The sequence below is a fragment of the Phocoena phocoena genome, chromosome 6, assembly GCF_963924675.1.
Source record: "Phocoena phocoena chromosome 6, mPhoPho1.1, whole genome shotgun sequence".
Classification (NCBI taxonomy): Eukaryota; Metazoa; Chordata; class Mammalia; order Artiodactyla; family Phocoenidae; genus Phocoena; species Phocoena phocoena.
The window spans coordinates 78,484,415-78,510,753 of NC_089224.1; the positions used below are offsets into that span (position 1 = coordinate 78,484,415).

Consider the following 26,339-nt stretch of genomic DNA (forward strand, 5'->3'; position numbering starts at 1 on the left):
AAGCTCCCAGATCAGTCAAGACAACAGACCTATAAACTGGCAGTTACAATTCAAAGTTTTAAAGTGCTACTAAAGGAATAAGCATAGGGTGCTGAGAGGAGACCCATGTAACCTGGACCTGGGAGGAGCACCTGGGAAGGCTTTCTGGAGGAGGTGATGTACAAACTGACACCTGAAGGATGATAAAACTTAGCTGGTGGGGAGGGAGGGCATTAGTGACAGGGAAGGGAGAGACAGGCATTTTAGGCAGAGGATACAGTATGTTCAGAGACCTGGGGTCTAGACAGAGCTGGCATGCTTGGGGAACTGGAAGCAGTAGTTCAGTGTGACTAGCACTTTAGAGTGTAGGGGAAGAGAGGAGAGGTGAAGATAGAGAAGTAGGACAGAGCTAGATCATACAGGAGGTTTTAAGCCATGTTTAGGATTTTGGACTCTACCCTGGGGCAGTTGAGAGGCACTGAACAACAATCCCATGTTAAGAAAGGGATTAACGTAACTAGATTTTTAATATAGAAAGGCCACTCACTCTGGCTACAGTATGGAGAATAGGTTGGAGGAGGAAAGACCAGCTTGGAGATTATTGTGGTAATGCATGTTAGCGAAGGTGGTGATGAGACCTAGACAGGTAAAAGTGTAACTAGAAAGAAATGGATAAATTCCGGAGGAGTTTTGGAGATGAAATCAACAGCGATTGGTGAGTTAATTGGATGTGAATAAAGAGGAAGAAGGAAGACTGGAGGATGATGCTCAGCATTGAACAAGAGGGTAAGATTAGTGTGTATACTCCAGCTTCAGCTGGAGATGTTAAAATGGCAAAAGGTGGTGACTGGAGTTAAACCCAGGCAAAGTGAAATGTTCCATCAAATCCTTGTATAGACATTACCAGAACCAGGGAGATATCAGCAAGCTGGAAAGTTGAAATCATGAGGTTGAAAGAACTCTCCAAGGATGAAAGATGAATGGAGGGAGGATTGTGGCAGTCACGGGCAGGAGAAGGTTTAGATACCCTTCTGCCCCTTTTGACAGGTTAACCAAGCCCTGATCACCACACCCCACCGTCAGCAACCTCAAGCGACTACTGGAGCATGACTCCATGGGAGTCTTACTATTAGAATAGTTTAAAGTGTGCCCAGTGTTTTTGTACCACAGAAGTTAATTAGAAATTGGGGTTTTGGACCAGAGTACAGATGATGGATTGACAGAGGAAGTGAGAATTCTCTGTAAATACAGTAACTTGAAGGTCCCTAGAAGAAAGCGGTTAGGGAGCTCTGGAGTGATGGAGCAGCATTGCTTCACTTCTACTGGGTTGTTGAACAGGAAGGAGGAAGGGCCCTTCTGCTGGTACCTTTTCACGTTTCTAGGTTCTTGGCCTGGTTTAAGGACAGCAGGGTGGGAGCGAAGGGGCAAGCCCTGAGAGAGTCTCTCTGATGTCCCTGATTTTTTCACTTTCTTTATTGCTCATTGGTGTCTCTGCTCTGTCACAAGCATCCACTGTCATTCGTATACGAAAAGTCCTCTTTCTGGGTGGTAAGAACTTTTGGTTGTTGTCCCTTTACCTCTAGTCTTACTGCTGTTTCCTCTTCTCTTGCTCACTGCTTCATAGAAGAGACTGCAAATGCAACTTTGGGTTGAGATGGTGCTGCCTACAATGCCAGGAGATGAAATTCCTGGAACAAGGGAGCCTTTTGAGGCTGAATCCCGGGTTCCCGTTTCCTCCTTGAGTGTCTGCTGTACTAATTCACAAGGGCCGGCTGCCCCAGACTGGCTCTTCTGCCTTGACATGGAGGAGCATCACCCATGGCACCTCTGAGTTGAGCAGTAGAGTTCCAAGGACAATGATCTTCCCTTCTCTGTTGCTCAGTACTCTCCCCAGTTTGCTTGCTTTCACCATTGTTATATGTAAGCACACATTTGGCTTTTATTGTTCAAACTAATGCTTCATCTCTAAAGGGAGTAAATGAAGAAAGCCTGTGGGTGTGGCCAGTGCCAGACTCTCTGGGCAAGCTGTGGGTGATCTTTATCCTAGATTTCCCAGAAGGCTCTGCAGATTCAGCTATATAACCTTTCAAGTCCATAGGCATGCCATTTTCTGTAGCAGGATGGCCCTTTCATCTGGCTGTGTTTCCAAACTGACTTGTTTGCATACTTCTTTGAGAGTTCATTTTTCAGTGTCCCAGCTCTGCTCTGGGACCCTTCAGTTTACTTCAAGATTCTGTTACACCATGGCTGCTCAACTGCTCGTTCTGTCAGCTCAGGCCCATTTTGGTTTTCCCTGTGTCTGTGTGGTTGTCAGTGACCCATTTATGTCATATACGACTGCTCATCTCATTTAAATCCATCTGAGGAAATGGCTCAGGTACCAGGATTAGAAAAGCCCTGGAAAACCGTCATGTCTCTCCAGTCCTGGGCAGTTTCCCCACTAATCAGCCTTAGCACCTACATCCTTTTCTCCTCTCCTTCACCAGAGGCCAGTACCTCACTTGCACTTCCAAAAGCCAGCACAGGAAGACTGTGGGCCTTATCTGGGTGTCTGGCTTAGTCTCTAAAGAAAGATTTGGGCCAGGCTTTTAGCAGAGTACCCACTGTTAGAGGGAGGTGGCTGTGAGGAGGTGCTTGGGAGTCACCCTTGTTCTCAGACATTTGATAGAGCCACCTGACTAGATCTGCTGCTTTGGGAAAGCTCAGGAACCATGGCCTCTACTGCCAGGACCTGACCCAGCCTTCCTCCCTACCACTAGAGCATGAGAAAGACCGGCTGTGTAAGAGTGCTGACTACATGAACCTGCACTTCAAGGTGAAGTGGCTCCACAATGAATACATGCGGGATCTGCCTGCCCTCCAGGGGCAGGTGCCTGAGTACCCAGCGTGAGTCATCATGTGGGGGCTGCAGAGGGAAGAGGGGCGCTTAGGGATTGGACAAGGCCAGTATCCTTACAGTCAGGTACATGGTATATGCCAATCACTAGCTCCAACCCCCAATTTTCCTGCCTGGCTGCAGGTGGTTTGAGCAGTTTGTCCTACAGTGGCTGGATGAGAATGAGGATGTGTCCCTGGAATTTCTGCGTGGGGCCTTGGAACGAGATAAGAAGGATGGGGTAAGTCGGGGGCTTGGGCTTCACAGGGGTCAGGCCAGGTCTCCCAGCAATTAGCTATCAGCAGAAGTTCCTGGGCTCAACCAGGATGGCTTGTGGAGTCCGTAAGGAGGGCTGTCGAGGGCCGCTGAGCCACCCCTGCTGGGCAGAGAGCCCTTTAGAACCTTACAGACTTGGGAAAAGGTAGCAGCTGAAGATGACCCTGTGTGTGGCCTTCCTTAGTTCCAGCAGACATCAGAGCACGCACTCTTTTCCTGCTCTGTGGTGGACGTCTTCACACAGCTCAATCAGAGCTTTGAGATCATCCGGAAGTTGGAATGCCCAGACCCCAACATCCTTGCCCACTACATGAGGAGATTTGCTAAGGTGACCATGACCTTCCCTACCCCCCCCCCCTTACCTCCATCACATCACAGCCTAGCCACAGGCCTGAGCTCAACCCCTCTTTGTGATGGCCTTTGGGTTAAGCCTGGCATTACCCCATTCTCCTTTACTTGAGTCTGGGGCAGACAGGTGGGTTTGTTTCAGTGCTGTTCTGGGGTTGAGAGGGAGATTTGTGCCTTACTTTGACATTCCCCTTTGCATACCTGTTGTTACTGTTCTGGGATGAGAAGTACAACCTCAGGTAAGATCCCTGTGGGTAGAGCTAAGGGTTCCCTCTCCTTTCCTTTTCTCCTCTTTTCTCAGACCATCGGGAAGGTGCTGATGGAATATGCAGACATCTTATCAAAGAACTTCCCAGCTTATTGCACAAAGGAGAAAATGGTGAGGGTTAGGCTTTTTGCTTTTGAAGCTCTCCTCAGAGCTAAGGGTGGGGTGATTCTCCTGACTTGTGATTCCCAGCAGGGCTGTGCTTGAGATTATGCCACAAAATAATAAGAACCTGATGAGGAGTTCCTTTGTGCCTCCATTTGGTAGTTTATTCTCTACTGAGCTAGGCCTTTGCTTAGTCTTTCTTTCTTTCTTTTTAATACATTCAGAGAGTTATAAAGGGTAATCCCATGAACACCTGGGGCTCCCCACCCAGCTTAAAAGCAGAAACGTTTGCTTCTAGTCTTCATTCAAGGAGAGCTGTCTGCATTGGTTCTAGATCTCAGTGCTTAGGGAGAGACACATGTAATATGTGTTGTAAATTCCCTGTGGCTTTTGGAGTAATGTGAGACAGGGAGGGGCTCTAGCCTGATGAGTCCTGTGCTGAATGGAGCCAAACTCAACACCTCCCTCTGTCCCCAAAGCCTTGCATCCTGATGAACAACATGCAGCAACTGAGGGTCCAGCTGGAGAAAATGTTTGAGGCCATGGGAGGCAAGGAGGTAAGTCTTAAGGTTTGGGGTTGCTGTACTTTCCCTTTGTTCCTGAGCTCCCTGGCCACAGAACTCCACCCTCTCCTGACTGGGTATAGACCAGGAGTTTAGCTTGGGGTCTGGAGTGGTTTGAGCTGAGAGATTTGAGTAGGCATTGGGGTAGAGGCCCTAGGAGGGAGGAGTGGGGGCACAGGAAGGGAGGAAGGCATAAGAGAACCAGCTTAGCCAAGCCTGCCTCCTGTGGATACAGTTGGACCCTGAAGCTGCAGACAGTCTGAAGGAGCTGCAGGTGAAACTGAATACGGTTCTGGATGAGCTCAGCATGGTGTTTGGAAACAGGTCGGTGGCCCCAGAACACACAGCCCTCAGAGCCAGGTGTGGTGCCTGGCCAGTCCCAGATCCCCTGCCCCACACTCATCCATCCAGCTGCACATATGTGGATCTTCCCCCTCTTCCTGCTGGCTGTCCCTGTTGGAGCTACACCATGAGTATGCTGGAGTGGGACCAAATAGCTGGTGCTGCTTTAGGGACAGTGTGCATTTGGGGCAGGGAGGGCTGCACTGTGGGCACATGTGTAGTTTCCAGGTGCGGATTGATGAGTGTGTTCAACAAATGGCCGACATCCTGGGCCAGGTGCGGGGCCCAGGGAATGCATCCCCCAGCGCCCGGGCCTCAGTGACTCAAGATGCAGATGGTGTGCTCCGGCCCCTCATGGACTTCCTGGATGGCAAGTGAGTACAGCACTGAGGACTGTCCTTTAGGGATGAACAGGGTAGAAGCAGTCACAGAGGAGCCTCTCAGGGAGGGGGAGCTCTCAAGCACTTACCCCATCCTTACCTGTTGCCTGGTCCTGCAGCCTCACACTTTTTGCCACTGTGTGTGAGAAGACGGTCCTGAAGCGGGTACTGAAGGAGCTCTGGCGGGTGGTAATGAATACAATGGAGAGGATGATTGTTCTGCCCCCACTTACTGACCAGACGGTAAGGACACCTCCCTTCCACTTCGTCCTGCTGTGTCTCCCTAAACCTGCTCCATGCTTCCTGATTGAGTTTGGAGTTCTCTGCTTTTGACTGATTCGCTCTCTGCCCAGGGCACCCAGTTGATCTTCACTGCTGCCAAGGAGCTGAGCCACCTTTCCAAACTCAAGGTACTCTGGATGTGTGGGGTCCTTCTGAGGCTGGGGGTTGCTTGGAAGGAAGGAAATTTGAGCTTTGAAGACTGAAGCAGAGGGGAAGGAGAGGAACATGTAGCTGTGGCTGACAGGTGGGGGAAAGACTTTGATGACAGCCATAAGCTGTCCTGATGCTGTTGCTTTCTCTGGGGTTCTAGGACCACATGGCACGAGAAGAAACCCGGAGTCTCACTCCAAAGCAGTGTGCTGTCCTTGACCTCGCCCTGGACACCATCAAGGTGGAGACCTCCCCCTCCTCCAGACAATCACTACCACTTGGTCCTGGCATTCCATTCTGCCAGATTAGGTGTCCCTCGGGCTCTTGCCACCCCACATCCAGAAGAGAGTGATTTTTGTGTCCATATCTTTCTCTGCTATTCCGTATTCCTGCTGGGGACCAACCAAAAAGGCACCTCCTGTGTGGTCTCGGGTGAATCGCCACAGACCTAGAACATTATTCTTGGGTTCTGCGGACAGTTTAGTTCACTTTGTACCTCATTGTCATTCATGAATATTTCCCACTGGGAATTAATCTTCCAGATCCTACTACCCGACATCTGGCTGACCTCTTCACTTATGTTTAAGATCGTTTGGGGTTTCGAAGGATTTTTTTTCCTATTACACATTCATTTATTCAACCAGGCAACATGTGTTCTGGGCACTATACACTATGAAGGATGCAGAGAGAATCAGATATAGTTCCTAGCATCAAGATACTTATAACCTGGTAAAGTGATAAATAAGGCAGGTACGTGTGGGCTGTGATTTAGGGCACTTCGGAGAGGTATGCCATAGGTATAAAGTGCTCTAAGCATTCGCAGGGGTAAAGCAACACTTCTGACTACTCTCTTCCTGAAATGCTTCTGTCACATATCTTTGTCCAGATAGATTCATCCTTCAAGCATCATGTCCAGAAACGTGGCCATCCCTTACCACTCCTGCCAGATATTCAAATAATACTCTTCACCTGAGAGACTATGGCTCTGGCTCTGTGTGGTATTCCTGATATTGCTGTTTATTGAATGGCTCACCATCCTCTTCCAGCATCTTCGCTGAGCCTCTGCTCAGATGTCATTTCTCTGAGTTACACTGTTGGAGAGCTGCCTCTCTGTAAGGGGATGAGGCAGTAGCAGTTAGCAGTTATTCTTGTCTTTCAGCAATACTTTCATGCAGGAGGCAATGGGCTGAAGAAAACATTCCTGGAGAAGAGCCCAGATCTGCAGTCCCTACGCTATGCCCTGTCTCTGTACACACAGACCACAGACACACTCATCAAGACCTTTGTGCGCTCACAGATTGCCCAGGGTAAGACCTAAGGGCTTTGGGTCCCCACCTCCCCTCCCTGATGCATCTCTGTCCCTAGGGAGTCAGTATCCTGTAGCCCTCAGGGAGGATCCAAGTACTTCTTCAGAAAGCCCTTCAAACTCAGACACCAGGATTTCTTGATGGATCCCAGTACTTACCCCCAACCCACACTCAAACCAGATAGGAGAACCACAGAGACCTGGGAAATGCGCCTGAGCTTTCTTTTCCCAGACATCATCTGGCCAGGGCATGTGTGTTGAGCTCAAGGAGTATACCCTGTTGGGTAGGAAAAATCTGTGAGGAAGCCTTGAGAATGAGTGGTTGAGACACTCATGAAGACTCATAGCTTTGGGAGCCTAAGTTGGAAGCTGTCCAGGGGAGAGAAAGCAAAAGACTTTCCAGATTCTCCAGTGTGGGTGAGGAGAAGACTAAGAGAGGCAAACCACGGGAGCAATTGAAGGGAGGGTGTGGATAATGGGGCTCTGCAGAGCTGAGACTCTGGCCTCATGGGTGATGCTAGTGCACAGGGAACCCAGGCAGCTGATTTTCTCCCAGTGACTTCCAGTTCTCAGAACCCCTCCCTGCCTCCAGGCAGGCCCATTCATAACAAAACACATCTGCCTAGACATGGCTCAGACTGAAATTCTGACCCTCACCCTGGGAAGGTCCTCCTGGAAAGGACCTTCAAGGCACAGTTGTTGTTGCTCCTTCCAGGGAAACCTGGGCATGCTGCCTGGAGGAGTGAACCTGGTGGAGGCGGGAGTGGGAAGGCTTAGGCCTTACTGAGCTGTGGATCTGGAGCACAGAGCTGACCCAGAGGGGAAGAGGGATCTAAGCAGTTAGAATAGAGTTGATGGAAGGTGAAAAATACAAAGGACCTGCAATACTGCTCCGTTTTCCCTGTATGTTCTTATTTCAAGTCCAGAGTGAGAAGAAGACAGAGCAAAAGAAGTTATGATCCTTGCTCAAGGAGACGGGGATCTTTCACAGAGCTGAGTACATGTAAAGGCCTGTAACATCAGGGAGGATAGGAGTTAATCCAAAAGGCCTTTTGGAAACATTGAGCTTTAAGCTAGATATAAAGATGAGGAGAGGCTCGAATGGGCACACCTGAAGTAACAGCAGGCAGGGGTGGCAACTGCAGGGAGGATGCAACTGTGAGTGTACGTTTTCTACGCACTGCTTTATCATTTATGGGCCTAGGAAATTAGAGCCTACAACTTTCTCTTTTGTGCCCTGTGGGTCTCAGAAACCTTCTCTCTGTATGTTCTACTGCTTCTGTCCATGATTTGGTTGATCTTCAAACTGTTAAGTATAATTTGGAGCATTCAAGCATTGACTCCAGTTCTTTGACCTCTCTCTCCACCCTACCCCATCTCTGTGCTCCCTCAGAATATGTGTAGAGCTGCTCTGGATGGCTGTTAACTCCTTAGACCTCTAACTGATTCTTCTTTCTCTGTCCTACTGCTGCTACCTCTTGACTTGCCTGTCCTCACTCAGTGCATGATGGGAAAGGTATTAGGTTTACTGCTAATGAGGACATTCAGCCGGAAAAGGGTACGTTATATACCATGCAGATGTGAATCTAATATGGGCTAACACTGTCACCTGTAGAATGAGCTGCTTACGTTGGGGCTGGGGGAACCAGGTATCAGAGTTCAGAGGCTCTATCCCAAGTTTCAGAGATGGGCAGTGTATTCATACAGTCTGAGACAGGGTTAACAATAGCTGTCCTCAGAATTCCCCCACCCCTCCATCTAAGGACAAAGAAGTTTTATCTGGGGTGTAGGGTACTGGTGTTTTCCCAAAATAGAGTGAGGCCTCTGCAGAGGGGAGGCTGAAAATTGGCCAGCGGGACTGGGGAGCTGTTTGCAGAGAGGTCCAGGTTTGAGTAGGAAAAAGTCATTCTGTACGGGGCAGCCTCCCAAGAAGGGGCCTCCACAGGTGGGAAGGAGCTGCTTTTGGCTAGATGGGACCCGCATTGTTCTGCTGAGACACCATGGGGTGGACATAATTCTCAGACAAAAATACAGGGTGGCAGCACTGTCCTTTCCCAGCAACTTTCAATGAAAAATTCTGCAGGCTGGGAGAGGTTTGGGGAACCTGAGAGATTCCAGGTGCAGTTCTGGAAGAGGTTTCACCTAAGATGTTGTCATCCTGATTTGTATTTTAATACATAGTCTCATTCTTTATCCCCGTTCTTTTCCTTCTCCCATTACTTACTTCCCCATAGCTTCTGTGGGTGATTACTTCTTGCTTTAGGATGTAGGATAGTAGCCTCCCAACTCTACGGTTTTACCTGGAATAATTAGGCCTAAAGTCTTAAAGTTCTCCAATGGGGGAATCATCTGTCCGTCTCTCCCTCAGGGTCCGGTGTGGATGATCCTGTGGGAGAAGTCTCTATTCAGGTGGACTTGTTTACACATCCTGGAACTGGGGAGCACAAGGTCACAGTGAAAGGTGAGTGGCATGGGCTTACAGACCCCAGACCTTTTCTTGCCCCGTGGCCTCATCAGTCAAAGGCAGGGACTGCTTATCCCAGCCTTTCAGCTTAGCCCTCCTCCAAGGGGAATGCCACCCGGGGCTCAAGAACTGGGAATGCTTGATGGAATCTCTCACAGGTTTCCCATGTTTGTGCAGTGGTGGCTGCCAATGATCTCAAGTGGCAGACAGCCGGTATGTTCCGGCCCTTTGTGGAAGTAACCATGGTTGGCCCTCACCAAAGTGATAAGAAGAGGAAGTTCACAACCAAGTCAAAAAGCAACAACTGGGCCCCCAAGTACAATGAGACATTTCACTTGTAAGTTATGGGATGGGGGCCTGAAGGACTCTGGGATGGGGTTGATCTGGGGGGTAAGAATTGAGAGGGGAGAGAAGGGATGGGCTGGATGGCAGCTGGGGTGAATTCATTTGAGGACGCCCTCAGCTCTGGTCTCCCACCTTCCATCTACCCTGTGCTCACAGCCTCCTGGGAAATGAAGAGGGGCCAGAAGCCTATGAGTTGCAAATATGTGTGAAGGATTACTGCTTTGCCCGGGAGGATCGTGTTCTGGGGCTGGCTGTGATGCCTCTGAGGGACGTGGCAGCCAAGGGCAGCTGTGCCTGTTGGTGCCCCTTGGGCCGGAAGATCCACATGGATGAGACAGGCATGACCATTCTCCGGATTCTGTCTCAGAGGAGCAATGACGAAGTGGCCCGAGAGTTTGTGAAGCTCAAATCGGAGTCTCGTTCTGTGGAGGAGGGGAGCTGAGCACCTAGGCTCCTGTGCCAACCAGATGGCACCAGTTCCACAAGTCAGGGCTAATGGGAGTTACTGTGTATCTTAGGGTCCTCGTAGTCAAGAGGTTGACTCATTCCGTTAAGGACGTTGAAGGAAAAGTTTGGGGTGATGCGAGTATGGCTTTGCACCGAAAGGGTCATGAGTCCCTGACCAGCAGGCCTGTGATGCTGGGAGCTGGGCTGTGGGGGTTACCAGGCAGGGAGATTTTCCACAGAGGGGTAGATGTTTCTGAGAGTGTCAGCCATTCTTGGCAGAGGTTCCTCCACTCCCACAACCCTTCTCTACCCCTCTCCATACCACACCTTATCCAGTTAAATCCGTACATACCAATCATTAGAAGAACAAGTTTAGAGGGCCTGGAGCTTGGTCCTAATTAGGTAAGTAATCGTTTCAGTCTACAGGTATTGCTGAGCCCTGTGGTCTGGATTGGAGTATGGCCAGGGCAGGAGCACACAGAATAGAATTCAGCCTGTCCCTTGAGCAGAATCTACTGGTGTAGAGTAGCTCAAGTGAGTAGAAGGCATTGAAACTGAACCAGAAACCTTTCAGAAATGAGCTCTGCTAATCCCTTGCCCGGATTATCTGTCATGAGTAGAACCAGGTTCCCATGGTGCTTCAGAGCCCTGAGCAGAATTTCTTTGGAACCCAAGCACCAGAGGCCACCTGCCCATGAGTCCCCCTACCTCACTCCTTTAGGAAGAGGAGTGATGCTTCAGGACATGAGAAGCTCTTAAGTGTATGCACCTGAGAGCTAGTTGAAGGATCCAGGAGAGAGGACTGTATTTTCTTCGTGAAAAAGCCCTGAACAAAGCCAAAAGTTGTGGAAATCAATATAGAAAGAGTCCTCTTCACCTATGGCCACTGCCTTCTGGTGGTCCTCCCCCTTGCAGAAAGAATCCAGCCTTTGTCCTCACTCCCCTTCATCTAGGTCAGCTGCAGTTCCCCTCATAGACCTTCAACCCTACAGAAGGAACTTGGACTGTGATCCCTCTGTACCAGCTGGATGAAGGGGTGGCCTCAACACTCCCTGGGAGGTCAGAGACAAACTTTTTCCAGAGGGTCATGTGGACTTCCCAGGCCCCTTGCTCAGAGAAGGGCCTTCGATAACCTCGGTAGCAGCCTCTTGGACTTCCTGAGGACTCTGCATTTTCCATTGGCTATTACATGAAATAAGAAACTAGGAATCTTTGCTGTTTTAAATTATTGTATGTGCCATTGTTACAAGAGATTATTGGCTAGTCTGTAATAAATTGTCTTATAGCAGCCTTTGGGGTCTGATAATTCTGTTAAAGTGTGGAAAGCTGTAGAAATGACTTCCTTATATAATGATAGGTTTTAGACAAGTGGTCCCTTCCTGCTGTCCACCCGCCACACCCCCAAGTGGTGGAGCCTCAAACCGCTGGCGGAGAGGGGGCAGATTTCTGAGAAAGGGGACGTGGTTGGAGGCGGGCTTAGGGAGGAGGGGCGTGGCCGGAGGCGGGGCTCTACTCTGCCCGGATCGTGTGGCTCCGGGGCACCTGTGCGCAAAGGTGCGTTAAGATGGCGGTCGCTGGAGTCGGTGGCTGCGGAGCGATGGTGAGCAAGAGGCGCCCGAAGGTGGCGCCCGAGGAGAGGGTATCGCCTTTTCCCTCCCAACACTGAAGAGAGACTGTACCCCCATACTATCTCGCATTCCTAGCACTGTGTACTTCCCAACAGCTGTCCGTCTTCATACTTTCTTGTAAACTGTTCTCCCAGTACTCCCCATCCCCATATTCGAGTATACGGGTTTCCTAGATGCTCCAGAGAGGACTTACCTGCCCAGATACCTAGCAAAGGGGATCTTTATCCCCCAAATACCTCCCAGAGGGCATCCATTTATCTGGTTACTTCATAAAGCAGATACCCCCAAAACCTCCAGCTAAGGTACATTCCCATTAACTCAGGGAGTTTTGTCCACTTTTCCAGCACTATCCAGATTGTCTGAGAGGGAAGCCATGAATCCTATACCATATTTGACTTGAAAGTGGCACATTTGCTCTCATTCCTCTGTCATATGGAGCAAGAAACCTACTTCATAAGGAAAAGTCAAACTCTGGCTGACTAGCTTACAAAAGGCTTGCAGATTTGAATCAGTAGCTAACTTTTTAAAACCAGATTTTATGTTTTAAAAATGAGTATTTCTAGCTTTTGAGGAAATAATCAGAAGAACTATTAACTCTTAGCTGACATTCCCACAAAGTGACAGGTGATTGGAGCTGAGAAGCAACTAGCAAATTAGTTTTCTGTAGTTCATTATAGACTCCATTACTCCTTATTTTGTCATTCTGGGCTTTACATTATTTCCCTGGTATGTGGTAGACACTTGAGTTTGAGATCCCTGATATAAGACTTTTGGTAATTTTCTGTGCCAATACTTTGAGCTCTTAATGGAAACTGAAATCCATAGAGGTTGGATATATGTTATATATGTTTAGGTTATCTTTGGTTTCTGTGATGCCCTGATTAGGATCAGAGATCATACTAGTAGCTAAAACCCAGGGTGAAATCTGTATTAAAGTGTTTTTTATAAGAGAATTCAATCAAAATATCTGCAGTTAGTTTCCTGGTGCATTTGATCTTGAAGAAATCGTGTGCCAACTCCTCTCTGGTGGGATCAGGCCAAGAACAAGGCGTTGTTTCTCTTTGAACAGCTGGTTTTAAAAGGGCCTGGCTCTGGTCTGTACCAGAAGTGATGTCTCAAAAGTGCCGTCTCCTTCACTCCAGAACGCATAGATCACAACCCTCTTCTCTGTGGGAAATAGCAGGCCTTGTAGTATCGAGAGTTGGGGGTATTCTGCAGGCTGTATCTAATCAGAAGTAGAATAGAAGTACCTTTAATAGTGGATTTTTTAAAAAGCAAAATCGTTTCTATCGGCATAAGTATATAACTCACCTAGTCATTGTGACTATTTGGACTAGCTCCGTGAATGAACCTCGCATATCTTGAAGCAGAATGGCTAAGCTGAAGAAGCAACATGGAGTAGTGAAGATGGTATTGAAGTGGGAGGCAGAAAACATGAACAGTAGTCTCAGCTCTGCTACATACTCCTCAGGGGACCTTGACTTTTAACTTTTCAGAGGCTGTTGCTTGCATCTGTTAAATGGACTATGAATTCCTGCCATGTTTACTTCAGAGGGGTCAAATGGGCTTATTTAAATGTGAAAACACTTTGAAAACTATACTGTACATGTATAAGGGATTATTGTCATTATTACAAATGATCCTCTGAGCTCTGATAACTTCCAAGGAACTTGTCTTGCTGTGTCCTGGGTTCAAAATCAATAAATATTTGCTGAACACATAATATGTGCCAGGTACTCATCTAGGCATGGAGCCTAGCACTGAACAAAACAAAAACCCTTGTATGAATTTAAGAGTGGGTTATCAGCATGTTGAGTGCCTACTAAGTACCCAGCACAGCATCACAGCATGGTGAAGTAATAGGGAGAACCTAGATGATGAACTTAATTCTGCCACTGTACAGCTGTGAGAGAGTCTTTCCGTATGTGAGCCTGAACCTTCCCATCTGTAAAATAAGGTGGTTAGACAAGGTAAACTCTAAGGTTCTTTCAAGCTAAAATATGTTTGTTTGGAAATTATAATTGCTAAAGTTCCCTGCCCCTAATGAGCTTATTGCCCTGCCAGGAAGGTCAGACTAACAAAGCTGAACAGTCTTAGAACTGCAAGGACAACAGCGTGCTAATGTCACACTAGATTCAGCATAATAACGGTAACAGCAGCGTCGCTCTGTAGGTAATAGAGTATTTAGAGACTTCATAGAAGGCCATGTAGACATGGAAGTGTGGGAAGATTCAGATTAGAGAGGAAGGAGACTTGACTGTAGATACTGGAAATGGAATGAATGTAAGAACAAAGGAGAAGAATAACATGCCATTTATTGTTTTCCTAGTGTATCAGTCAGAGTCCTTGCAGAAAATGTTTGTGCATTCAAAAGAATTTAATTGAAGAGAGTTTAACCAAAGGATGATTTACAGAGGTATGGTCAGTGTTAACAGAAACTAGAAAGAAATGGTGAAACCCGGAAGTGGTGAGTCAGTAGCACTCCTACGCCTCAAGGGAAAGAAAGGGAAGTGTTGTTACCAGCGCCCAGTTAGAACTACAATCTGAAAGACGGACTGCCTGACAAGAGCAAGAACTTAGACAAGGCAGCATGGAAGTAGAGAAATAAATGCCCTAACCTTTCTCCTCTTGCCCTCTGGTCTCCAGCTACTACCTTCAAGAAGCCCAGGGGCAAGGTAGTCTGGGTAATGTAGTTCATAGAGGTCAGCTTCCCAGAACAGGGCAGAGGGAGTTGGCTGGGAGGAGGCAGAGCAAACAGAATAACCAGCATAAAAGGTATCTAGGGAAGGAAAAGTTACCACTATGGACTCTTTCCAATAAAGTTTTCCCTCTGTTCAAATTCAGAAATCTACTGTAAGACTTAGTCTCCTTAGTTGTGAAATGGCGATAGAGCAATGCCTTTTCCCGGAGTGATTGTGAGGATTCTGTGATATGACACATGAAAGTGCCTGGCACAGGGCATGATACATGCTGGAGGCTCAGTATATTTTAGTTCCTTCCTTCCTGTACATGCTTAAATGGCTCCTTGGCTGAAATATTTTTCCAGTCATGGTTTCAAAGTGTGGCTGGAACTGAGTGAATGAAGGGGAGAATAGTAGGAGATGAAGTCAGAGCCCATGGTAATGACTTTGGCTTTTAACAGAGTAAGGTAGGAGGTCACTGGAAAGTTGGGTGACTTCTGATATCAGGGTTCCTATTATTCACTAGGGCATCACTTCTTCGTTCAAAAATATTTATTTAGAACATACCACATGCTGGATACTGTTTTAGGTACTGGAGGTGCGTTGATATATAGTCCCTACCCTCAAGGATAATGTGGTCTTTAAAGGAGACAGATGACTTCAACTTAAAGTATAAATGTTAAGATACAAGTGAACATAGAAGCTCATAGTAAGGGAGCTCATAGTAAAGACATCATCTTTGGGGCATCTGAAAGGCTTCCTGAGCAAGGTGATGTAAATTGAATCTTAACTGTAGAACTTAGCCAGGTCTAAACAGACGGAAATGAAGTTCTAGGAATTTGGAGTAGTATGTGCACTTGGCACTTGGCTTAAAAAAAAAGTTGGTGATGAGCTGGGAATTGCAGGTAGCTTATGTCACTGGACATTTGGCTTTGTGTAGGAGGATGTTGAGAGATAAGACTAGAGAAGTAAGCAGAGGCCAGATCATGAAGAGAAATTTAGACTTTATCCTGAAGGCAATGGTAGGTTTTTAAGCAAAAAGATAACTCACTCTGGCAAGATAAGAATAGTCAGTTGAAGGGGGGTTGAGGTGGAGGGTGGGAAGGTATGAAACTGGAGACTGTGAGGCTAATGATGGTGGCCTGAACTTAAGTAGAAGCTTTGGGGATAGTCGTAGAGGACTATTCCAAGTTAACTTTTTATTAATGAGGAAGAACGTACAGAGCTTCATGATTAATTGTAAGTGGGAGAATGAAAGAGAGCATTTTCAGAGATGACTCTCAGTTTTCTGTCTTGGGCAACTAGGTAAATGGTAAGACTAGTAACATGTTCAAAGACAGGAAATATAAGAGAAAGCACAAACTTTGGGTGTGTGGTAGGTGGAGAATAGAGATAATTTCAGTTTTGTAAATGTAGATTTTTTATTGTAAAATGCACATTATGTACAATTTACCATCTGAAAGTGTACAATTCAGTGACATTAAGTATGTTCACAGTGTTGCACAACCATCATTACTATCCAGTTCCAGAACTTCTTCATCACCCCAAAAGGAAAACCCATCCCTATTAAACAGTCACGCCTCAATACATGTAGATTTTGAGGCAATTGTGTGACATCCAAATACAGATGTTAAGTAGATATTTGGATATGTACTACTGAAGCTCAGAATAAAAATTCAGGCTGAAGATACATATTTTTAGCATACAAGTTTAGCATACAACATTAGCATACAAGTAGGGATTCTCAACCTGGGGCCTATGGACTTGAGTGAGAATCTCTGAATGTCTTGAATTGGATATAAAATGTATATGTATACATATATATGTTTATTTTTATGAAGCGTCTATAGCATTAATTAAATTCCCAAAGGAATTTCTTTTTTTTAATAAATTTATTTTATTTTTTAAATTGTTTTTGGGTCTTCGTTGCTGCAAGCAGGCTTTCTCTAGTTGTGGTGAGCAGGCTTCTCATTGTGGTGGCTTCTCTTGTTGCGGAGCATGGGCTCTAGGCGCGCAGGCTTCAGTAGTTGTGGCTCGCAGGCTCTAGAGCGCAGGCTTAGTAGTTGCGGCGCACGGGCTTAGTTGCTCCGCAGCATGTGGGATCTTCCCGGACCAGGGCTTGAACCCGTGTCCCCTGCATTGGCAGGCGGATTCTTAACCTCTGCGCGACCAGGGAAACCCTCAAAGGAATTTCTTAACCTGAACGAAGTTACTAACCACTGACAGACAGACAGACAGATATATAGATATATATAGATATATAGATTTTTTTTTAATTAGGCCATAGGGTGGGTAAGAAAACTCAGGGAAAGTGAATAGTGAGAAAAGAAGAATGAGAATGGGACCCTGGGTAATGTGTAAGGTACAGAGAGATCCAAAGGGTGTTCTTTTTGAGTACAAGAAACAAAATTCATGTCTGCCTCAAGATAGGTAAAGGCTTTTAAAGGCAATGTTGTTTCCTACTTGCTAGATATACCTCATTGGTTGCCTCTGTCAAATGCCCAAACACATATATTTGTGCTGTAAAATAGATTGTCTCCTTACCTGACTAGCTATAACTTCTTCCTGAGTAGTCTTAATTTTGGCTATTAGGTTGGTGGGGAGAGTATCATTTCCAAAGTCAACAGTAGAGAGTTAACTAAATTGCCATAATTTGCAACAAGTGTGTGTGTATCCAGTAAAATGTGGACCTTATGATAAACTAGCAGTTCTCAAAGTATTAGACCTGAACCAACAACATCAGCATCACCTGTATTTGTAAGAAATATAAATTCTTGGGCACCACGACAGACCTGCTAAATTGGAAACTCTGGGCAGGGGCGGGGGGAGGGGGAGAAAGGGACCCAGCCTCCAGGTGATTCTGATGCATGTTAAAATTTGAGAAAAGCTGTGATGGACTATTCCTGGCCAATTTTTTCAGTCCATAAATAAAACATGGGTTCCTGGTTTTCTTATTGTCTTTTATATAATAAAATCTGCATGGCAGCATTTTGTAGTGTCTGATGAATTCCTCATGAAAAGGGTTTTTCTGAGTACTCTTGTCCATCTGTGACCTTCTCTATCATCCTGAATCATAGATACAAATATTATTTCCTACATGCTATTTTCCCCTTTAGTGTGCAGTAGTTATCTTCAACAACATAAGTTGTAAACTGTCCAGTTACCTAAATGCTGTGGAAAAGAAAATATTATTTCTGTGAATACCTTTTCTTATCCATCTAGTCGTTTGTCTTGGAATCTCCCAGTCTTCTGCTGAGTCATGTCCTTGGCTTTGGAGAGTATGAAATGAATCTCACTGAAATTGCACCATTCTTTCTTCTCTACCCGTATCAAGGAATTTTCAGCTACATGGCCTTGCCTAGAGATGCAGTAGCTATATTCAAATCCCTTATGTTCCCTAGAATTAATAGCCACAGTCAGGAAGAAATTAGAAGCCACGGACAGAATTTGAAGAGAATTGGACTTTGTCATCAAGGCCAATCAAGGAAGGTTTTCCGTTTCAGCTATTCCAAGGGTTAAGTCAGGCAGTTTGTTTTGTTTTGAATTTTATTTTTTATACAGCAGGTTCTTATTAGTTATCTATTTTATATATATTAGTGTATATATGTCAATCCCAATCTCCCAATTCATCCCACCACCATCACCCCTCCACACCCACGTTCCCCCCTTGATGTCCATATGTTTGTTCTCTACAACTGTGTCTCTATTTCTGCCTTGCAAACCAGTTCACCTGTACCATTTTTCTAGATTCCACATATATGCGTTAATATACGATATTCGTTTTTCTCTTTCTGACTTACTTCACTCTGTATGATAGTCTCTAGGTCCATCCACGTCTCTACAAATGACTCAATTCCATTCCCTTTTATGGCTGAGTAATATTCCATTGTATATATGTACCACATCTTTATCCATTCATCTGTAGATGGACATTTAGGTTGTTTCCATGAACTGGCTCTTGTAAATAGAGCTGCAGTGAACATTGGGGTGCATGTGTCTTTTTGAATTATGGTTTTCTCTGGGTATATACCCAGTAGTGGGATTGCTGGGTCATATGGTAATTCTATTTTTAGTTTTTCAAGGAACCTCCATACTGTTCTCCATAGTGGCTATATCAATTTATATTCCCACCAACAGTGCAAGAGGGTTCCCTTTTCTCCACACGCTCTCCAGCATTTGTTGTTTGTAGATTTTCTGATGATGCCCATTCTAACCAGTGTGAGGTGATACCTCATTGTAGTTTTGATTTGCATTTCTCTAATAATTAGTGATGTTGAGCATTCTTTGATGTGATTCTTGGCCATCTGTATGTCTTTTCTGGAGAAATGTCTATTTAGGTCTTCTGCCCTTTTTTTTTTTTTTGCAGTACATGGGCCTCTCACTGTTGTGGCCTCTCCCGTTGTGGAGCACAGTCTCCGGCCACGCAGGCTCAGCGGCCAGGGCTCACGGGCCCAGCCGCTCCATGGCATGTGGGATCTTCCCAGCCCGGGGCACAAACCCGCGTCCCCTGCATAGACAGGCGGACTCTCAACCACTGTGCCACCAGGGAAGCCCCCGCCGTTTTTTTAAAAATTATTTATTTATTTATTTTTGGCTGCGTCGAGTCTTCTTGCTGTGTGCAAGCTTTCTCTAGTTGTGGTGAGCGAGGGCTACACTTCATTGCGTTGCACGGGCTCATTGTGGTGGCTTCTTTTGCTGCGGAGCATGGGCTCCAGGCGTGTGGGCTTCAGTAGCTGTGGCACTCAGTCTCAGTAGTTGTGGCTCGCGGGCTCTAGAGTGCAGGCTCAGTAGTTGTGGCACACGGGCTTAGTTGCTCCGCAGCATGTGGGATCTTCCCGGATCAGGGATCAAACCCATGTGCACCTGCATTGGCAGACAGATTCTTAACCACTGCACCACAAGTGAAGTCCCTTCTGCCCATTTTTTAACTGGGTTGTTTGTTTTTTTAATATTGAGCTGCATGAGCTGTTTATACATTTTGGAGATTAATCCTTTGTCCGTTCACTTGTTTGCGAATATTTTCTCCCATTCTGAGGGTTGTCTTTTCCTCTTGTTTATAGTTTCCTTTGCTGTTCAAAAGCTTTTAAGTTTCATTAGTTCCCATTTGTTTTTGTTTTTAACATCTTTATTGCAGTATAATTGCCTTTCAGTGGTGTGTTAGTTTCTGCTTTATAACAAAGTGAATCAGCTGTACATATACATATATCCCCATATCTCCTCCCTCTTGTGTCTCCTTTCCACCCTCCCTATCCCACCCTTCTAGGTGGTCACAAAGCACGGAGCTGATCTCCCTGTGCTATGTGGCTGCTTCTCACTAGCTATTTTACATTTGATAGTGTATATAAGTCCATGCCACTCTCTCACTTCATCCCAACTTATCCTTCCCCCTCCCTGTGTCCTCAAGTCCATTCTCTACGTCTGCGTCTTTATTCCTGTCCTGCCCCCTAAGTTCTTCAGAACCGTTTTTGTTTGTTTGTTTTTAGATTCCATATGTATGTGTTAGCCTACGGTATTTCTTTTTCTCTTTTTGACTTACTTCACTCTGTATGACAGACCCTAAGTCCAACCACCTCACTACAAAAAACTCAATTTCGTTTCTTTTTTATGGCTGAATAATATTCCATTGTATATATGTACCACATCTTCTTTATCCATTCATCTGTCAATGAACACTTTGGTTGCTTCCATGTCCTGGCTATTGTAAATAGAGCTGCAATGAACATTGTGGTACATGACTCTTTTTGAATTATGGTTTTCTCAGGGTATATGCCCAGTAGTGGGATTGCTGGGTCATATGGTAATTCTATTTTTAGTTTTTTAAGGAACCTTCATATTGTTCTCCATAGTGGCTATATCAGTTTACATTCCCATCAACAGTGCAAGAGGGTTCCCTTTTCTCCACACCCTCTCCAGCATTTATTGTTTGTAGATTTCTTTTGTTGATGGCCATTCTGACTGTGAGGTGATACCTCATTGTAGTTGTGATTTGCATTTCTCTAATTATTAGTGATGTTGAGCATCCTTTCATGTGTTTGTTGGCAATCTGTATATCTTCTTTGGAGAAATGTCTATTTAGGTCTTCTGCCCATTTTTGGATTGGGTTGTTTGTTTTTTTGTTATGGAGCTGCATGAGCTGCTTGTAAATTTTGGAGATTAATCCTTTGTCAGTTGCTTCATTTGCAAATAATTTCTCCCATTCTGAGCGTTGTCTTTTCGTCTGGTTTATGATTTCCTTTGCTGTGCAAAAGATTTGAAGTTTCATTAGGTTCCATTTGTTTATTTTTGTTTTTATTTCCGTTTCTCTAGGAGGTGGGTCAAAAAGGATCTTGCTGTGATTTATGTCATAGAGTGTTCTGCCTATGTTTGTCTCTTAAGAGTTTTACAGTGTCTGGCCTTACATTTAGGTCTTTAATCCATTTTGAGTTTATTTTTCTGTATGGTGTTAGGAAGTGTTCTAATTTCATTCTTTAACATGTAGCTGTCCAGTTTACCCAGCACCACTTATTGAAGAGGCTGTCTTTTCTCCATTGTATATCCTTGCCTCCTTTGTCATAGATTAGTTGACCATAGGTGTGTGGGTTTATCTCTGGGCTTTCTATTCTGTTCCGTTGATCTATATTTCTGTTTTTGTGCCAGTACCATGTTGTCTTTTTTTTTTTGGCAGTACGCGGGCCTCTCACTGTCGTGGCCTCTCCCGTTGTGGAGCATAGGCTCCGGACGCGCAGGCTCAGCAGCCACTGCTCACGGGCCCAGCCGCTCTGCGGCATGCAGGATCTTTCCGGACCAGGGCATGAACCCGTGTCCCCTGCATCAGCAGGCAGATTCTCAACCACTGCGCCACCAGGGAAGCCCCAGCTTTCGTTTGATTTCCATTTGCATGGAATATCTTTTTCCGTCCCCTCACTTTCAGTCTGTATGTGTCACTAGGTCTGAAGTGGATCTCTTGTAGACAGCATATATACGGTCTTGTTTTTATATCCATTCAGGCAGTCTGTGTCTTTTGGTTGGAGCATTTAATCCATTTACATTTAAGGTAGTTATCAATATGTATGTTCCCATTACCATATTCTTATTTGTTTTAGGTTTGTTATTTTAGGTCTTTTCCATCTCTTGTGTTTCCTTTCTAGAGAAGTTCCTTTAGCATTTGCTGTAAAGCTGGTTTGGTGGTGCTGAATTCTATTAGCTTTTGCTTGTCTGTAAAGGTTTTATTATCTCTGTTGAATCCGAATGAGATCCTTGCTGGGTAGAGTAATCTTGGTTGTAGGTTTTTCCCTTTCATCACTTTAAATATTTCTTGCCACTCCCTTCTGGCTTTTAGAGTTTCTGCTGAGAAATCAGCTATTAACATTATGGGAGTTCCCTTGTATGTTATTTGTTGTTTTTCCCTTGCTGCTTTTAATATATTTTCTTTGTATTTAATTTTTGATAGTTTGATAAATATGTGTCTTGGCATGTTTCTCCTTGGATTTATCCTGTATGGGACTGTCTGCGCTTCCTCAACTTGATTAACTATTTCCTTTCCCATGTTAGGGAAGTTTTCGACTACAATCTCTTCAAGTATTTTCTCAGCCCCTTTCTTTTTCTCTTCTTCTGGGATCCCTGTAGTTCGAATGTTGGTGCGTTTAATGTTGTCCCAGAGGTCTGTGAGACTGTTCTCAATTCTTTTCATTCTTTTTTCTTTATTCTGCTCTACAGTAGTTATTTCCACTATTTTATCTTCCAGGTCACTTATCTGTTCCTCTTCCTCAGTTATTCTGCTATTGATTCCTTGTAGAGAATTTTTAATTTCATTTATTGTGTTGTTCATCATTGTTTGTTTGCTCTTTAGTTCTTCTAGGTCCTTATTAAACCTTTCTTGTATTTTCTCCATTCTGTTTACAAGATTTTGGATCATCTGTACTGTCATTAATGTGAATTCTTTTTCAGGTAGACTGTTTATTTCCTCTTCATTTTTTTGGTGTGGTGGGTTTTTACTTTGCTCCTTCATCTGCTGTGTGTTTCTCTGTCTTCTCATTTTGCTTAACTTACTGTGTTTGGGGTCTCCTTTTCGCAGGCTGCAGGTTCATGGTTCCCATTGTTTTTCGTATCTGCCCCCAGTGGGTGAGGTTGGTTCAGTGGGTTGTGTAGGCTACCTGGTGGAGAGGACTGGTGCTTGTGTTCTGGTGGATGAGGCTGGGTCTTGTCTTTCTGGTGGGCAGGACTGCATCCTGTGGTGTGTTATGGGGTGTCTGTGACCTCATTATGATTTTAGGCAGCCTCTCTGCTAATGGGTAGGGTTGTGTTCCTGTCTTGTTAATTGTTTGGCAAAGGGTGTCCAGCACTGTAGCTTTCTAGTCGTTGAGTGGCACTGGGTCTTAGCGTTGAGATGGAGATCTCTGGGAGAGCTTTCACCATTTGATGTTATGTGGAGCTGGGAGGTCTCTGGTGGCCCAATGTCCTGAACTAGGCTCTCCCACTTCACAGGCTGAGGCCTGACACCTGGCCAGAGCACCAAGACTGTGTCAGCCACACGGCTCAGAAGAAAAGGTAGAAAGAAAGAAAGAAAGAAAGAAACGAAAGAAAGAAAGAAAGAAAGAAAGAAAGAAAGAAAGAAAGAAAGAAAGAAAGAAAGAAAGAAAGAAAGAAAAAAAAGAAAAGAAAAGAAAAGAAAGAAAGAAGGAAGGAAAGAGAGAGGAAGGGAGGGAGGAAGGAAGGAAAAAAATAAAGTTATTAAAATAAAAAATTTTTTTAATTATTAAAAGTAAAAAAAATTAAAAAGTAATTAAGAAAAAAAGAAAGAACAACCAAACCAAAAAACAAATCCACCAATGATAGCAAGCAGTAAAAACTATACTAAAAAAAAAACAGGGCAGACAGACCCTAGGACAAATGGCAAAAGCAAAGCTATACAGACAAAAACACAAAGAAGCATACACATACACACAAAAAGAGAAAAAGGAAAAGATATATATATATATATATATATATATATATATATATATATATATATATAAAAATAAGGAAGAGAGCAACCAAATCAATAAACAAATCTACCAGTGATAATAAACTCTAAATACTAAACTAAAATAGACATAAAACCAGAAACAAATTAGATGCAGAAAGTAAACCCCAAGTCTACAGTTGCTCCCAAAGTCCACCACCTCAATTTTGGGATGATTCGTTGTCTATTCAGGTATTCCACAGATGCAGGGTACATCAAGTTGATTGTGGAGATTTAATCTGCTGCTTCTGAGGCTGCTGGGAGAGGTTTCCCTTTCTCTTCTTTGTTCGTACAGCTCCTGGGGTTCAGCTTTGGATTTGGCCCCGCCTCTGCATGTAGGTCGCCTGAGGGCGTCTGTTCTTCGCTCAGACAGAAGGGGGTTAAAGTAGCAGCTGATTTGGGGGCTCTGGCTCACTCAGGCCGGGGGGAGGGAGGGGTACGGAGTGCGGGGCGAGCCTGCAGCAGCAGAGGCCAGGGTGACGTTGCAACAGCCTGAGGCACGACGTGTGTTCTCCCCGGGAAGTTGTCCCTGGATCACAGGACCCTGGCAGTGGCGGGCTGCACAGGCTCCCAGGAGGGGAGGTGACCTGTGGTCGCTCACAGGCGTCTTGGTGGCTGCAGCGGCAGCCTTAGCATTTTGTGCCCGTTTCTGGTGTCTGTGCTGATAGCCGCGGCTTGCGCCCATCTCTGGAGCTTGTTTAGGCGGTGCTCTGAATCCCCTGTCCTTGCGCACCCCAAAACAATGGTCTCTTTCCTCTTAGGCAGGTCCAGACTTTTTCCCGGACTCCCTCCTGGCTAGCTGTGGCGCACTAGCCCCCTTCAGGCTGTGGTCACGCAGCCAACCCCAGTCCGAAGCCCGAGCCTCAGCTCCCAGCCCCCACCAGCCCCGGTAGGTGAGCAGACAAGCCTCTCAGGCTGGTGAGTGCTGGTTGGCACCAATCCTCTGTGCGGGAATCTCTCGGTTTGCCCTCTGCACCCCTGTTGCTGTGCTCTCCTCCGTGGTTCCGAAGCTTCCCGCCCCCCCCATCACCACCCCCGTCTCCGCCAGTGAAGGGGCTTCCTAATGTGTGGAAACTTTTCCTCCTTCACAGCTACCTCCCCGAGGTGCAGATTCCGTCCCTATTCTTTGGTCTCTGTTTTTTCTTTTGCCCTACGCACGTTTATTTTTCCTTGGATTGGGACAGATCATCAAAGCAAAAGGGAGTTTCTTGCCTTTTGGGAAGTCTGAGGTCTTCTGCCAGCATTCAGTAGGTGTTCTGTAGGAGTTGTTCCACATGTAGATGTATTTCTGATGTATCTGTGGGGAGGAAGGTGATCTCCACGTCTTACTCCTCCACCATCTTGACGGTCTCCTCAGCAGTAGGTCTTTTACCTGGAAGGTTCTTTGCTTGCTGCTTGGCCATGGCCACGTTTAGAAATAAAAGCTTGGATTGAACTGCTCTGTGTGTTACCAAGTCAAAGGTCACTCTGCTCGCCGCACAACAGGCCAATGAATGGCAGACAAGGTGTTGAGGCAAGGAATACAACTTTATTCAGAAAGCTGGCAGACCAAGGAGATGGCGGACTAGGGTCCCCAAAAAACCATCTTCCCATTTGTTTATTTTTGTTTTTATTTCCATTAATCTAGGAGGTGGGTCAAAAAAGAACTTGCTGTGAAGGCAGTGTAGTATTTTAGTTGTCTCTGTCTTTCCAAGAAGATTGTACACTAATTGAGGGCATGGATGATGTCTTATTTTTGTGTCTTTGACCATGTCTTAACTAACACGTACTAGGCACTCAATAAACACTTGCCAAATTTAATTTACTTAATCCAGGAGTTAGAATATAAAGATTTAAATTCTGCCCCTATCTTTAAGCTACTGTGAGTTAACTTAATTGACCTTTGATTTCCTCATTTCTAAAACATGGAAGTTTTGCACTGCCTACTTCCCCTGTATAAGAATCTAAAGAGAGAATATATATAAAGTACTCTTTAAAGGTACAGAGAGCTCTGATAATATGAAGTTACATAATAATTTTGGTTTGTGCGCTCTATACCTTAGAGGAACAGTTGGTTCATTCTGGATTGAGGAGAGCGAACAGTACAGCGTGGAGAGCTAGCAGTCAAGAGATACTGGTTCTGGTCCTGATCTCCTTTAAGTTCTTTGGGTCTTATTCTCCTTTTGTCTCAAATGAGGAAGCGCAGATCAGGTTATTGCAGCGGTTCCCAGCTTTGGCGATATATTAGAATCACCTGACACTGAAAATTGCAACTCTCATAAACTTGATCTAGTTGGTCTGGGATGCATGCTGGGTCTCGAGATTTTTTAAAAACTCCCCTTGTGGAACCAAGGTTTTATTATTTTAAATTAGCAAAGCCATCTATTCAGATAAAATTTTACACAAGAGTCCAGGTTACAAAACACATACCAGTAGGGCTTCTGCAGTCACTTTTTTAGGACTTTAAGCTCTGACTACCAATTCCTTTTCCTCCTGTCCCATTTTAGAACTCCTAAGGCTTCACAAAATAATGGATGATGAAATGTGTGGACATAGTAGAATAGTGGATTTCATCCTTAGCTCAGTGCCAGCTCTATCAAAAAGGAGCATCTGGGCATTCAAGGCTTTAAATTATACTTCTTCTGAATTATGTATTTGACCACAGTTCTCAGTTACTGCCATAGATGCCCACTTGACAAGCACCTCTTCATCTGGGGCCAAATCTATAAGAGGGATGTTGCAGAATCATGGTCAAGAGGAGTCAGGCAAACAGGGATTCAAATCTCTATCACTGTGATTCCACCACTCTGTATGACCCTGAGCAAGTCACTTAACCTTCTTAAGCCTCAGGTTTTTCATCTGTGAAAAAGAATAATATCCTCTTTTTAGGCCCAGATGTTAGTGAAAATTGAACAAGGTAATCTACATAAAGCATGTAGTAAAG

General features: G+C 45.2%; 2 protein-coding genes across 2 annotated transcripts in view; both read left to right on the plus strand.

The window, feature by feature from the left end:
* Nucleotides 1–10,122, plus strand: part of LOC136124255 (protein unc-13 homolog B-like) — a 52,898-nt gene extending 42,776 nt beyond the window's left edge. Inside the window, exons 18-32 of the mRNA XM_065878801.1 lie at nt 2,739–2,865; nt 2,999–3,095; nt 3,315–3,458; nt 3,780–3,857; nt 4,328–4,405; nt 4,647–4,735; nt 4,975–5,127; nt 5,253–5,376; nt 5,487–5,543; nt 5,726–5,806; nt 6,725–6,872; nt 8,373–8,429; nt 9,240–9,332; nt 9,513–9,672; nt 9,837–10,122. Coding sequence (XP_065734873.1) covers nt 2,739–2,865; nt 2,999–3,095; nt 3,315–3,458; nt 3,780–3,857; nt 4,328–4,405; nt 4,647–4,735; nt 4,975–5,127; nt 5,253–5,376; nt 5,487–5,543; nt 5,726–5,806; nt 6,725–6,872; nt 8,373–8,429; nt 9,240–9,332; nt 9,513–9,672; nt 9,837–10,122 — 1,772 coding nt within the window. The remainder of the gene's footprint in view (nt 1–2,738; nt 2,866–2,998; nt 3,096–3,314; nt 3,459–3,779; nt 3,858–4,327; nt 4,406–4,646; nt 4,736–4,974; nt 5,128–5,252; nt 5,377–5,486; nt 5,544–5,725; nt 5,807–6,724; nt 6,873–8,372; nt 8,430–9,239; nt 9,333–9,512; nt 9,673–9,836) is intronic.
* A 1,569-nt stretch (nt 10,123–11,691) lies between these two features.
* Nucleotides 11,692–26,339, plus strand: part of LOC136125082 (phospholipid-transporting ATPase FetA-like) — a 107,519-nt gene continuing 92,871 nt past the window's right edge. The window contains exon 1 of the mRNA XM_065879910.1: nt 11,692–11,766. Coding sequence (XP_065735982.1) covers nt 11,692–11,766 — 75 coding nt within the window. The remainder of the gene's footprint in view (nt 11,767–26,339) is intronic.